Source organism: Carlito syrichta, unplaced genomic scaffold (assembly GCF_000164805.1).
Source record: "Carlito syrichta isolate Samal-C Ts95f unplaced genomic scaffold, Tarsius_syrichta-2.0.1 Scaffold314013, whole genome shotgun sequence".
Taxonomy (NCBI): domain Eukaryota; kingdom Metazoa; phylum Chordata; class Mammalia; order Primates; family Tarsiidae; genus Carlito; species Carlito syrichta.
Window position 1 is genome coordinate 484,664 of NW_007258109.1, and position 15,515 is coordinate 500,178.

Here is a 15,515-nt window from a genome sequence, read left to right on the forward strand (position 1 = left end):
ATCCTCCCACCTCAGCCTCAGCTAGGACTACAGGTATGTACCACCATGCCCAGCTAATTAAAAAAAAAAAAAAAAAAAAAAAAAAAAAAAAAAATATATATATATATATATATAGAGAGAGAGAGAGAGAGAGAGAGAGAGAGACAGGATTTTGTTGTGTTGCCCAGGCTGGTTTTGAGCTCTTGTCCTCAAGAGATCCTCCTGCCTAGGCCTCCCAAAGTGCTGAGATTACAGGCATGAGCCACTGCACTGGGCCTGAAAGCTTTATTCTATCTCAGGAAAGACAAAAGGCAGTTTCAAAGTAGAGAGATGCTTGATTTTCTATTCATACTTTTAACATCAGAAAACATTTCAACTAACTTATAGTATGAGGGGAGGGGCCTATGTTTGTTTTGTTTACTGTTATATCCCCAGAGCCCAGCATGGTGAGAGCACCAGGACTTGTCTCTTTGGTAAGATCACGTTGACCTTTTGGAAGAAAGACCTTTGATTTTAGAGTTTCGTAGGCTTCTGAAGGTAAGATCTGGTGGCCTTGGGGCCACAGAGATCCTTCCTGGCTTAAGCATGAACTTCAGTTCTGTAAGTGAGCAGACATTTGGAGAACCTCGATGCAGCCTTGCAGAGTCCAGATCACAAGGCCTCTCTGAGCTGTGCCATCAGTGTTCATTGGATAAAAAATTGAAGTGAAAAAATTGAACCCAGAAAAACCTTTAAAACCATAAATATGAAAAGAAAGCATTCTTAGTTATTATCCAGTCCAACTTCCTCATTCTGGAATGTGAAAACGGGGCCTCGAGGAGGACCAAAGTCAGAAGTCAGTCAAGCTTGGTGGCCAGGTTCTCTGCCCAGGCCCCTGTCTCCTGACCACGGACCTCTGTCTTGCAGTTCTAGAAGGAGTCTGTCCATCGTGAGGCTGGCCACACCTTTCCGTTGGTGCCTTTCTGCTTTGTGACACAGTAGTTTCAGAAACAGGAAGTTGAGTAGGCTGTGCCCTTCCGTTCATTAGGCTTTCACCCTTGTTTTGGACGCACAGACGGGCAGTGGAGGCCTGTGGAGAAGGTGCTGCCATTGCAAGAGACTCTGGGAAGGATCTGTGTCTTCGTTAAGGTCAGCTGGGCCTTTGGGAAGAATGGCGTTCGGTTCTAGAGTTTTCCAGGCTGCTGAGGGTGGGATCTATTGGCCTTGGGCCTGGAGGCGATCCTTGGGTGTAGACACAGGAACCATGAGGTTAGCTGTGGGAGGCAGCAGTCTCTCTGAGAGCTTTGCCCAGGGCCCCTCAGGCCTATATCGATGTGGTTCCGAGGGTTTCTGAAATGCTGCAACCGTACAAAGGCCTCATCTTTATTCCAGCCTGACCTGTCAAAGAATAGAAGCTGAGATGTAAATCTTCACTGGCTCTGTAGCTACAGCAGTCCCCCCATCCTCACCCATGCCCACTAACACATGTCTGCTGACATAAACACACACCTATCCACATAGTCCTATCAATTCAATTACTTCTGTTTTGGGGAAATTAGGAAGATATATAACAGCCCCCAAATAATAAGATGGGGAAGCCTAGACAGACCATATCAGAGACCTGTACTTGGGAGGTTAAGCATTTATAGGTGAAGTTATGAATTTAATTCTGTTTGAAAGTTACGAGATGAGCCGGGCTCAGTGGCTCAGCCTGTAATCCCACGCCTTGGGAGGCTGAGGTGAGTAGGATTGCCTGAGCCCACGGGTTCGAGACCTGCCAGGGTAACTTGGTGAGACCTCACCTCTACAATAAATCAAAAAAATTGTCCGGGCGTGGTAGCATGCGCCTGTAGTTCCAGCCACTTGGAAAGCTGAGGCGGAAGGATCGCCGGAGCCCAGTAGATAGAGGCTGCGGTGGCCAGGAGTGGCTGCTGCACTCCAGTCTGGGCGACAGAGTGAGACTCCAACTCAAAAAAAAAAAAAAAAAAAAAAGAAAGTTATGAGATGATACGTTTTGTTGAGGTTTGAACACCTTTGTGGGGTTGTTTGAACACTCCGGCTGCAGGGCCCTGCTGTAGACAGCGTTTGTGTGCAGAGTGAACACCTATCAGGTTTGGGGGCAGCTCAGGATCTGGGGAGGCCAGCCTGGACCCAAGGACAGGTGATTAGTAACAGTTAAAGATTTAGGCCTAAGAACGGGCAGCTTTCAGATACTCCCAAGTTTTATATGAAATGCAGATTTTTTTTTTTGAGTTAGAGTTTCACTCTTTTTGCCCAGGCTGGAGTGCAGTGGCACGCTCACAGACACTGCAGCCTCGACCTGCTGGGTTTAGGTGATCCTTCTGCCTCAGCCTCCCAAGTAGCTGGAACTATAGATGCATGCCACCACACCCCGCTAGTTGTTATGATTTATTGTAGAGATGAGGTTTCATCAAGTTGCCCAGGCTGGTCTCGAATCCCTGGCTCAGGCAATCCTCTCGCCTTGGCCTCCCAAAGTGCTGGGATTACACCACCACCCCAGCCAAAATGCAGATTTTTATCTCAAAAGGCTAACACACCTGTGGGATAGTTATGCATATCACTGAAGAGCTAAAGATGCTACTAGACTATTACTAGAATGATTGTGATTAGATGGAATTTGTTTGCAGTTAAATTGTGGCATGTAAGACAGTGGTAGGCCAGGCGCAGTGGCTCACTATAATCCCAGCACTTTGGGAGGCTGAGGCAGGAGGATCCCTTGAGGTCAGGAGTTTGAGACCATCCTAGGCAACATAGCAAGACGTCATCTTTACACAATAAAAAATAAAAATTTTTACTGGGTGTAGTGGTGTGCATTTGTAGTCCCAGCTACTAGGGAGGCTGAGGTGGAAGAATGGCTTGAGCCCAAAAGTTCAAGGCAGTGGTGAACTGTGGTCATGTAGCTGCATTCCAGCCTGGGCAACAGAGTAAGACCCCACTCAAAAAAAAAAAAAAAAAAAAGCACTGGTAGCATGGAACTCTGAAATGAGATGCTAAGGTTTTAATCCAAACTCCAGCACCTTTTTTTGTAAGGTTCTGATGCTCTGCTATAGTGGATTCATTAAGAACTCCTGTTTTTGTAGTTTTGTTGTTTGGCTCTTTAAAAAAATTTAATAGCTAAGAATGTTATGATTTTATGTCTTTCTTCATAAAATTCCTTCACCATCTTCTAGCTATGAGTAGAATAAAATCAAAATCTTTACAGGGGTCTGTTATTGTGTGTAGCTGTTGAGTGAGAAACTAACTCTTTCCCTTGCTAGCTTATTTCTAAGCTGTGATTTTCACAGTGGTAAAACAGGAATAAAAATAACAATTCCTCCAGAAGTTTGTAGTCCAATGAGATGAGAAAAAAAAAGTATGTTTATAAGGATATATAGGTTGTAAGCATTTATGTATTATAAACATTTATTAATTTACATCTAAATACTTGGGGCAGTAATATAAAATAGTAGATGTAGTTAGATAATGCAAATATATTTATATCAATTTATTATTTAAAAGATGTTATATAAAATATCAAATATCTACCTTAGCAAAATATTTAAATTTATGTTTTATATATATATTTTTGTATGTGAATAGAATTGGGAAAAAGTCACAAAATATGACCAAAGATTTACTTCTTTTTTTTAATGTTTAGATTCTTTTCGAATAATAACTCTCTCCAGTGACATTGTATTCCATTGCATTTCTAACTTACTAGATTTTTGTCAGTATATACAAATCTCCAATTTCATTTTCATGTCCTCTTCATTATACTTTGCAGTATGCATGCCATCCTGCAAATTTATCCTAAAATATGACCAAAGATTTACTTCTGAATGGCAAATCTTAAAGTAATTTTTTTTTCTTTTTATCCTTTTCTGCGCTTTCTCTATGGAACAAGTGTTACTTTTAGTATTTTTAGGATCAAAAACTACAACGACAAAAACTATTTTTAAAAATTAGCCTAACAAAGGTTCTAACCCACAAATTCATGCAGAGAATGTAGGTTCCATAAAACAAGAACCACCGCATGGTCCCTGCACTGATGTCGCTGCTGTTAATGGTATCCTAAGCCCTGTGTGAGTGATTGTTTCCTGGGCACTACTAGAGCCACATGTGACCTAAACAAAAAGAAAACATGGAAAAGACGGCCACACGACAGTGTGTCCTAGAAAACTTGGACCAGCAAAAAACCCACATCAGTATTTTCCCTCCTAAGTGTCAATAATGGTTTGATGAAGAAAACCACTTAAAAAGCATTGCCACTTTATTGCAAAGATGATGAAATGAGTGAGACACTGTGCTCAGAGCCAACGCTAAGTGCCAATCACATTGTCCAAACTCCGGAGAGCAGAGCTGGTCCTTCTGGCCTAGCGTTGTGTGGATTTTTATGATCTACTATCAGAAAATGCTATTGATGTAATAAGACTAATTTCCTTACTTTTAGGAAGTTAGTCCAAAAAAATAATCAGGGGGTTACTTGGAGATTTACATTTTAAGATCATCCTTAATGTAATTTAGGAGCTGGTTATGTAAATGATGGTCCATCCATATGATTAAATGCTTTCCCATGCTGTAGAAGAAAAAATAAAGACATTAAGATGTATTTACAATCCAAGATGTACTCTTCAGTGGAACAATCCACTTATACTACAGAAATATGATGTGTCCAAATATAAGGAAAAATATACATGCATAAAGTATTTGGTAGGAGAGAGTAAAATCTTATTAGGTATGTATCCTATATGTAAATTATATATAATTTTTGTTTGTATCTTTTCTGTGTTTTCTAAAATGAATACAATAAGCATTGTTATCTTCAGAAAAAAATAATTGTGGGGAAGAAAAAGGAAGTCTTGCTTTCTTTTATTCTTTGTTTGATTTTATTCTGTAAAATGAGATTTTAACAGAGGTTAGAATCTTTTGAGTTGGAGTCTCACTCTGTCACCCAGGCTGGAATGCTTGGCATGCTCACGGCCACCGTAGCCTCCACCTGCTGGGCATAGGCAATCCTTCTGCTTCAGCTTCCCAAGCAGCTGGAATTACAGACACATGCCACCACACCCAGCTAATTTTTTGATTTATTGTAGAGACGGGATCTTTGATTTATTGTAAAGACGAACCCCTGGGCTCAGGGAATCCTTTCACCTCTGCCTCCCAAAGTGCTGGGATTATAGGCATGAGCCACTGCGCTCGACTGGATTTAAAATCCAAAAGGAATTGACCAAAGACACCAAACCGGGCTGGACCTAGTTGGGAGCCTTTTCAGCACGAGTGCAATTGGGTCCTTAAATAGAGATTTTAACTTATGGATGTATACATTTAGGATGAGTCACATGTGCACATGGTAGACTCACACTGTGGGAACAGTATCAAAGGGTGGGGAATGCAAAGCAAGAATCACTGTCACCCCCGCCCATGGTTCTCTGCGGTTCTCTTTCCTTAGGCCTTACTGAAGCAACTTTCTGGGTGGTTTTGATCAGAGCTCTTCTGTGAGTACATACGCATACACGCCCACACCCATCAGTACATGTATTCGGAGCATGCTCAGTGCTTCCATCTTCCTCTTCTTTCTAGTACTGGTCAGAGTCCCGTCGAATATGCCTAGGAGCTTATCCAATTCTTCTTGTACTGATAAACAGTTGCTTCTGCTCTTTTGCTGTTTCCAGCAATGCTACTGTGAATATTCGTATGTACCTTGGGGGATCAGCCCCCCAAACTGGAATTATCTCTTGGAGGGCGGGCTCCTGATAGTACAGGCTTCCCCTACTAGGTAAGTGTTCTAGGAACCCATCGGCGTCAGTGTACCAGCTAGTGTTTGTTGAGAGAGGTTGCATTTGACTTTAGTGAATTTTTTTTGGAGATTTTTTTCAACACGTTTGCCCAGTTCTTGATGGGTGATTTACGAGCACATCTGTTCACACTGTGCTGAGTGTCCAGCAGTTTTTGACCAAAAGTGGCATGACCCCTGTACCCCACCATCCCTATTTACCCGATCTCGCCCTGAACAACTTTTTTTTTTGTTTTCCCTGGATGAAACAAGTTCTCAAATGGAAATGTTTTACCGATGTGGAAGAAGTGAAACAAAAAACATGGAAGACTGAGGTGGAAGGATCACCAGAGCCCAGCAGGTCGATGTTGGAGTGGCCATGGGCGTGCCACTGCACTCCAGCCTGAGTGACAGAGTGAGAGACTCCAACTCAAAAACAAAACAAAACAAGAAATCAGCAGAAGCACCAAAGGGCATCGAAATTGATGAGTTCAAAAACTGTTTTGAACAGTGGAAAAAGTGTCTCAGTAGGTGTATTGCATCAAAAACAGAGTACTTTGAAGGTGACTGAAGTTTAAACTTAAGAATAAATACACAATTTTAAAAAATGATTTTCACATATTTTTTAAATTATACATATGCTTAACTGAATGTAGGAAAACCTCTTGGAAGTTAAATTGTGGGGCCAAAGTGTATGTGCATTTTATATTTTGACAGAGATGGATAAATTAGCCACCTACCTGTTTTGTTGTTATTTGTTTTTAGAGAAGATATCTTGCCCTGTCACCTAGGCGGTGCTCAATCATAGCTCACTGCAGCCTCAAAATCCTGGGCTCAAGACATCCTTCCACTTCAGCCTCCCAAGTAGCTGGGACTATAGGCACACCACCACACCCAGCTCTCCCTTACCTGTTTTTTTCTTTTAATTTAAATTTTTTTTTTGAGTTGGAGTCTTTCTCCCTCACCCATGCTGGAGTACAGTGGCACCCTCACGGCCACCACAGCCTTAACTTGCTGGGCACAGGCGATCCTTCTGCCTCAGCCTTCCAAGTAGCTGCAACTATAGGCATGCACCAACATGCCCTGCTTATTTTTTTATTTATTGTAGAGATGAAGTCTCACCAAGTTGCCCAGGCTGGTCTCGAGTCCATGAGCCCAGGTAATCTTCTCACCTCGGCCTCCCAAAGTGCTGGGATTATAGACATGAGCCACCGCGACCGGCCTTAATTGAAATTTTTACATTTTTTTCTTTATTTTAGTTCAGGGCTATGTGTGTTTTCATTAAATGGACGTATTGTGTAGTGGTGGGGATTGGGTCTCAGGTGGCCCATTCCCCAGATAGTGAACATTGTGCCCTGTATCCCCTACCTGTTTTTATTTCCACCATCTCCACAACACTGTGTTATAATTTTTGTACTTTCCAACTTTTTACTTTTTAAAAAATTTTTATTTTTAGAGCCGGGGTCTCACTCTGTTACTCAGGGTGGAGCACGGTGATGTGACCATGGCTCACTGCAGCCTCAAACTCCTGGGTTCAAGCAATCCTCCCACCTCAACCTCTCAAGTAGCTGGGACTAAAGGTGCATGCCCCCACGCTTGGCCAATTTTTTTTATTTTATAGAGACGAGGTCTTGTTATGTTGCCTGGGCTGGAAATTTGTTTTTCCTTATTGTACATGAGGTTGAGCATCTTTTAAATGTTTAAAAGTCATTGGTCTTAAAATAGAAAACCACTGGTACTTTCCTCTGAAGTGTTTTCTTGTGAGCCTTGCTTGTTTGTGCATTGAGTTACTGGTTTTCTTTCTTTTTCTTTAAAACTGACTTATAGGAATTCTATTTTTAAAAAATTTGCCTCTCACTCCCTTAAATCATATATGTTGCTATTTTTCCCCCAGTGCAAAGTTTACATACATATATTTACGCTTATTTTGGTTATTTTTACAGAATATTTTAGCTATTATTTAAGGACATTTATCAATCTTTTCTTTAGTGGCTTTAAGGTTTTCTGTTAAACTTAGAAAGGTTCTTCATCACTACAAGACCATTAAAAAAAAATTCTACTATGTTTCTTTTCTTAGTACTTTAATTTTAAGTTTTAAGTCTTTGATTAATCTGCAGTTTCTTTTGATGGAAGGAGTTCAGTTAGGATCCATTTCAGTTTGCTCTAAGAAGTCATCTCCATGGTTCTAACACCATGTGTTGAAAAAGCTGCCTCAGTGTGGTTATTTTGTGGTATATCTGATTTGGCTATTTTTTTTCTTCTTTCTGTCTTCCTTCCTTCTTTTCCTTTTCTTTTCTTTTCTTTTCTTTCTTTCTGACAGGGTCTCACTCTGTTGCCCAGGCTGGACTACAGTGATGTGATCCTGGCTCATTTCAGCCTCAACTTCCTGGACTCAGGCAATCCTCCCACCTCAGCTTCCCTAGTAGCTGGGACTACAGGCATGCCCCACCACACCTAGCTAATTTTTGCATTTTCTGTAGAGATGAGGTCTTGCTGTGTTGCTCAGATTGATCTTGAACTCCTGGGCTAAAGCATTCCTCTTGTCTCAGCCTTCCGGAGTGCTAGTATTATAGGTGCGAGCCGCCGCACCTGGCCTCTGATTCCAGTTTTTATATCAATGTATCTTTGTGTGTGTGTATGTGGTATATGATAATGATAACTGTGACTATATTATAATGAACTATATTTCCAATTTTCACAAAAAAAACCACTGCTACTGTAAATTAGAGGGAGGAAAAAGATATTTTTGAAAGAAAAAGCTGAAAGTTTTCCTTCAAAACTTTAAAAAATATTAAAATTTATTCTAATGTCCAACTCGAAAGCATTTTTATTTGAGTATCAGATATAGCAAGTGCAAGGATTGTGTTTCCCTCGAGCCCTCCCTCCAAGAGTTGGAGTCTGGTTTGGGTTTTCATCCACAAATGTTAGCAAATGTAGGCTACTTGGAGATCCAGGAACCCACCTGCCTTGTTGCAAGGGAGGAGACAGGTCCAAACAGGTTAAGGTCGTTTCAGGGTAAGGAAAGTGCCCTAGCATACACCATCTGTGGAGTCATAGAAATGATGGCGCTGGAGAACGGAAAGGTTCTCAAGGTGGCAGCCTAGGACCACCTCCCAGGGGCCAGGGAGCTTCGAGAATGCTGGCGAAGAACTCTCCCACTCTAAAAAGCTTGGAAACCATGGCCTCCAGCGGAATTGTCCCATTTTCAGCTAAGGAAATGGGAAGAAGTGCTCAAGGTCCTAGGCCTCATGGCCAGGGGCTTTGCCCTTCTTTCAGATTAAAATTTATTGGGCCTTTATTTGTTGCTGAGCATTATTCTAGATGCATTCTAGGCATTATCTCATATTCACAACAAACTTAGGAGCTGAGTTTTGTTTTTCTGTCTCCTCTTGACAAAAGAGGCCACTGAGGCCTTGAGGAAGGGAGCTGTCCGAGGCCCAGTGCCTGTGTCACAGTGGTTGACCTAAGATTGAACCCCTGCTCTTGACCTCTGCCTTCCTGGTGCTGGGCTGTGTGGCTTTGTCAATGCTGTTGCCTGCGCTAGGGAGTCATGTTGAATCTTGTTCCTATGAGGAATCCAGGACAAACACAGCTCCGAGGGCCCCTTTCACCGTGGACACAGTCTGTGCATGTCTACGGAGGGCGGGAGAGAAATTGGCCAAGGTGATTGAGTCCAGGGGATAGGGGGCAAGGAGAAATTGCGGATCTGGGCTGCTGGCTTAAAGCTTGACTGGGGTATCCTGAGACACTGCCCTCACCCTTAAAAACATGCAAGTATGTGAAGATACTACATGACCTGATTCAGAGACCATTTAGGTTGAAAGGCTGGCAGGGCTGGGCTCCGGTCTTGGGCTCCTGAGCAGCTGAAGGCACTGTTCCCCAAGCCCTCTGGGGACAGCACTGCAGCGTGTCCTCCCACTGTTGTTTCAGTCAGACCCCATCCCTCCTGCCCTCTACCACTTAAATGGGTCCTCCTAGGTCCCTGCCTCCAAGTCTTCTGCTCCATCCTCTTTGCTTTAAGTGTTGGTCCCACACTGGGTGACATTATCTCCCTTTTACAATCCTTCCTTAGTTCCCCATGGCCTCCAGGACAAAGCCCCAATCCCAGAATGAGGCCCTGTATGACTTGGTTCTTGGCTACAGCTTCAACCCTCTGTCCCACCACTCTCTGTCCCAGACCTTTTGTGGTTACTGTGTTGTGCTCCTTGTGTCTGCCTGAACTGACTAGAAAGTTCTTACATCCATGTTTTGCATAAATTGTTTCCTGCAAGAGGCCAGGTGCAGTGACTCACGCCTGTAATCCCAGCACTTTGGGAGGCTGAGGCAAGTGGATTGCTTGAGCCCCGGGGTTCAAGACCATAGTGAGACCTTGTCTCTAAAAAATAAAAAAAAAAAGTTAGTTGGGCGTGGTGACATACACCTGTAGACTTAGCTACTTAGGAGGCTGAAGTGGAAGGATCACCTGAGCCCAGGAGGTTGAGGCTGTGGTGAGCCATGATCGTGCCACTGCACTCCAGCCTGGGCGACAGAGTGAGACCCACTAAAAAAAAAAAAAAAAAAGAATTGTGCTTTCTTGCCTCCTGCCCACGGGTTCCCTCCCACAAAAACCCTTCCCCCATGCTAAGTTAGGAGCCTCCCACTATGTTCCTACTGCACCCTAGTCGCAGCTCTGTGACCACTGGCTTGTTTGCGTATCTTCCTTTGAAACAGTAGGCAGAAGCTTGTCCTGTGTGTGTCCAGGTGGGTTTTCTGTGTCCACAGCATTGTGTGTCTGGCCTCTGGTAGATGCAGTGGCCTTTGGTGAAGGAACAAGTCAGTGAGTGGTGCTTGTCCTCATCTGGACGTACTGTTGTATTCTGCCCTAGGTTTCGACGACATTCTACCTCTAGAAGATGGATTTCAACAATGTTCTTTATAAAATCGGGGAAGAACTGGGCCGGGAAGATATGGCTGCCCTCAAGTTCCTGAGCCTGGACCACATTCCACAGGGGAAGCAGGAGCACATCAACGATTTCTTGACGTTCTCCGAGAAACTCAAGGAGAAGAGGCTGCTGGAGGAGGGCAACCTGTCCTTCCTAAAGGAGCTGCTCTTCCGGAGCAATCGGCTTGATCTGCTGGATACTTACCTGCACACTAGCATGGAGGAGATGAAGCGGGAACTCCAGATCCCTGGCCGTGCTCAGATTTCTGCCTTCAGGTGAGTCGAGATCCTAGGTGTAGGAGCTGGGAGGTGGGCTAAACGGACACTCCTGAGGGCAGGGTGGCTGGGAGCAGGGCTGGTCGAGCCCCTTGGGAGGCTCTGGGAAGATGTCCCATCAGGCCCGAATCAAGAAATTTAGGGCCTTAGGTATAATCCAGAAAAAAAAAAAATGCTAAAACCATAAAATACAAAGCAATTTCTCAAAGTGAGACACTAATTACAGGTATGCTGAAATTAAAATCGAGTTTTACAGCCAGGCGCGGTGGCTCACACTCTAGAAAGTCAAAGTGGGAGATGACTTGAGGCCAGGAGTTGGATGTTAAAGTGAGCTATGACCATGCCACTGCACTCCAGCCTGGGTGGCAATGTGAGAGCCTGTCTTAAAAAAAGTAGACTTTTTTCTAAGTGTTCTAATTGATTCTCTCTCTCTCTCTCTCCCCCTGTCCCTGTCCCTTCCCTTCCCTCTCTCTCTCTGTCTCCCTCTCCCTGTCCCTCTCTCTCCTTGTCTCCCTCTCCCTGTCCATGTCCCTGTCTGTGTCCCTGTCCCGCTCCCTCTGCCCCTTCCTTTCCCTTTTCCTGTTCAAGTCACTCTCCCTGTCGCTTCCCCTGTCCCTCCCTCTCTCTCCCTGTGTCCCTGTTTCTCTCCTCTCCCTCTCCCTGTCACTCTCCCTGTCCCTCCCTCCCTCCCTTCCTCCCACCCCCCTCCCTCCTTCCTCCCTCTCCCTGCCAGTGTCCCTGTCCCTCTTCTTCTCCCTACTCTTGTCTCTCTGCCTCTCCCTCTCCCCTGCCTCTCTCATATCTTGGTGCCTCTGCTGTGCTGATGCCCAGATCATGTGCTTGCTTCTCCTGTCCATCTGGATAAAGGACCACTCCTTCCCACCTGAGAGTCCCCTCCCACCTGCTTGTGAATGTCTATGGAAATTTTCAAAGGTTTAAGGCTTTTCTACCACACGCAAAGACTCCTGTGACAAAGTTCTCTAATGAGGTGTGTGCTGCCAGCCTGCTCAGCTCCCATGAGCCCTACTGACCCTGAGCTCCTGCAGGAAGGCAGTGGGACCTCAGGGCGTCTTTCCAAAGGCTGAGACTCCCTACCCTGTGACAAGGCTTTGAAAATGGAAATACATGGTCACCTTCTCTCTTTCAGCATTCTCTGTTAGTTCATGGTTTTTAGCTTTATTTTCAGGAAAGTTCTACCTGAGCCTTTGCTCCAGCCCATCTGCCTGCCTGTCAGCAACTGTGGCCTGTGAGACAAAAAGCCTGGCTTATGGCCACTGTCCCCTGATAGCATGGCCTGTTAATTTCTGGTCCTTCTGTTCTCAGAGACCTGAGGTGCTGGCCTATTCGTTGTATTGTGTCTCCCTACTTGAGGCTTGACCATTTCGATTTTAAATGACAAAAGAGATTTTCTGGGTATATTCATTTCCTAAGACTTCTGTGACAAAGTACCACAGACTAGGTGGTTTAAAACACTGTTTCAAGTTTATTCTCACAGCTGGGCATGATGGCTCACACCTGTAATCCTAGTACTTTGAGAGGCCGAGGTGGGAGGGTTGCTTGAGCCCAGTAGTTGGAGACCAGCCTGGGCAACATGGCATGTTCCTGTCTCTACCAAAAATAAAAAAAAGTTAGCTGCAAGTGGTGGTGCACGCCTGTATACCAGCTACTGAGGAGGCTAAGATGGGAGAATCACTTGAGCCCAGGAGGTTGAAGCTGCGATGAGCTGGGATCATGCCACTGTACACCAGCCTGGGTGACAGAGCAAGACCCTGTCTCAAAAAACCAAACCAAACCTAACCAAAACAACAACAAGAAAAACCTCATGTGAGGTTGCTTTATACCCTTCAGAAGGCCAGCCCGATTGCAAAGTCCACTTAAGATCCCAGGGGCCCTTGATGTATATTAAATTACATATATTGGCAAGCTGATCCTAAAAGTTATATCGCAATTAAAGGAAAAATAAACTCAGTACAGCCAAAACTATTTTGAAAAAGAACAGCAAAGTTGAAGCACCATACTTCTCAATTTCAAAACTTACTACAAAGTTATGTGTCAACACAGTGTGGTACACAGGATAGGTAGATCAATAGAACTGAATTAAATATTCAGAAATAAACCCTTACATTTATATTCAGTTGATTTGTGATGAGGATGACAAGATAATTAAATAGGGGAAACAGTCTTTTCAACAAATGGGGCTGAGACAAGTGGATATTTACATGCAAAAGAATGAGGTTTGGCTGGACATGGTGGCTCACGCCTGTAATCCCAGCATTTTGGGAGACCGGAGTAGGAGGATCGCTTGAACCCAGGAGTTTAAGACCAGCCTGGGCAACATAGCAAGACCTCGTCTCTACAAAAAATAGAAAAATTAGTCAGGTGTGGTGGTACATTCCTATAGTCCTAGCTACTTGGAAGGCTGAGGCAGAAGGAGTGCCTGAGTCCAGGAGGTCAAGACTGTAGTAAGCCATGATCATGTCACTACACTCCAGCCTGAGTGACAGAGTGAGGCTCCGACTCAAAAAAAAAAAAAGTATACATATATATATATATACAGGAACAGAACTGACTTGGTACTGTCATCTGCCTTATTCTTCTAGTGGAATCTGTACCCAGGAAGTATTTCTCCAAAGCCTTCTCAGTTTGGCCAAGGTTGGATCCAATTACAAGCTACTCTTGACTCAACTTTATTCCAAAGTATTCTACCCTTTTATTTTCCTTGTAATTGAAGTCTACAGACTTTCTAGTATAGCGTTGTCCAGTAATAAGCCTTGAGAGTTTGTAAGGGGCTTATTGTATACGTAACAATTATAATTCAAAAATAAATGTCTAGTGTTTTCTTATAATGGTAAATGACCACACTAGCATTTTTCTTTAATCTTCTGACTGATATTCAACGATGATAAACAAGCAGTAGATGGTCATCATGCCATGTCTCTTATCTCCAAGATAGACAGGTCCTGCCCTTGTCAGGGGGCTCTCAGGCCTCTGTCAGAGAGGTGTAGCATATCACCTGGCATTGGCGAGTTACCTTAACCTAGTTCACATGGCAGAAGCAGAATCTTCAGGAGACCAAGACAGTGGGCACAAGATGAGACCTTCCAGCTTTCCCAGTTCTGGGGCTATGGTTTCCTAGGATTAACTGGTGACATACAAATAAATTCCTGGCCGAGCACAGTGGCTCACATCTGTAATCTCAGCACTCTGAGAGGCTGAGGTGGGAGGATCGCTTGAGCCCAGGAGTTCGAGGCCAACCTGGGCAACATAGTAAGACCTCGTCTCTACAAAAAAGTTAAAAAAAAAAAAAAAAATAGCCGGGTGTGATACATATCTGTAGTCCCAGCTACTCAAGAGTCTGCAGTGGGAGGGTTACCTGAGCCCAGGAGGTTGAGGCTGCAATGATGCCAAGGGTTGCCATACCTTGTCTTGTAGATGCATCACAGGCTCTGCCTGTTCTCTCCTCTGGGTCTGCCTGTCCAAATTTCTCTCTTTTTGTAAAGACACCAGTTATTGGTTTAGGGCTCAGTCTAATCCAGTGTGACCTCATCTTTATGAGATTTTATCTGCAAAGACTCTTTGTCTAAATAAGGTCACATTTCCACATTCTGGGTAGACATGACTTTTGGGGGCGAGGTGAGAATACCATTTAACCCAGTACATTGGCTAGCTTTGGCTTACTAGACTTGTGAAATCTTTATAAATAGTTTTTTTTTTTTTGAACAGGGTCTCATTTTATCATCCAGGCTGGAGTACAGGCTCAGGTGATCCAACACCTCAGCCTCCCAAGAAGATGGGACTACATGTGGGTGCCACCATGTTTGGTTAATTTTTTAAATTTTATTGTAGAGATGAGGTCTTGCTATGTTGTCCAGGCTGGTCTTGAACTCCTGGGCTCAGGCAATACTTGCACCTCGGTCTCCCAAAGTCCTGGGATTACATGCATGAGCCACCATACCTGGTCTGTTTTTATACTATTTTTATTTCCAGAATCTTTCTTTTCTAATTAAAATTTTTTTTTCTTTTTTTTTTTTTTTTTTTTGAGTTGGAGTCTCACTCCGTTGCCCAGACTGGAATGCAGGGGCACGCTCCCGGCCACTGCAGCCTCAACCTGCTGTGCTCCGGTGATCCTTCCGCCTCAACCTTCCAAGTTGCTGAAACTACAGGCGCATGTTACCACGCCCAGCTAATTTTTGATTTATTGTAGAGATGATGCCTCGCCAAGTGACCCAGGCGGGTCTTGAACCCGCAGGCTCAGGCAATCCACTCACTTTGGCCTCCTAAAGCGCTGGTATTACAGGCTGAGCCACCGAGCCTGGCCTAATTAAAATTTTTTAGAGTTAACGTGTTTTTGTATTAAAGTTATAACCCTTTATGCCATAATACTGAAAGTTTTGTTGACTTACAAAACATTCCTTTGTTCTCCCATTCAATAAGCATATTCCAAGAGCCTGAATGTGCCAGGTGTAGACTAGGAAATAATGCCTGTCTCTTTTTTGTTTTGTTTTGTTTTGTTTTGTTTTTCTGAGTTGGAGTCTCACTCTGTCACCCAGACTGGAGTGCAGCGGCCGCTCCCGGCCACCACAGCCT

General features: G+C 44.0%; 1 protein-coding gene across 1 annotated transcript in view; it reads left to right on the plus strand.

Moving 5' to 3' along the window:
* The first annotated feature begins 1,027 nt into the window (after positions 1-1,027).
* The window catches only part of CASP8 (caspase 8), a 26,441-nt gene continuing 11,953 nt past the window's right edge, over positions 1,028-15,515 (plus strand). The window contains exons 1-2 of the mRNA XM_008070787.2: positions 1,028-1,107; positions 10,597-10,928. Coding sequence (XP_008068978.1) covers positions 10,624-10,928 — 305 coding nt within the window. The 5' untranslated portion in view covers positions 1,028-1,107; positions 10,597-10,623. The remainder of the gene's footprint in view (positions 1,108-10,596; positions 10,929-15,515) is intronic.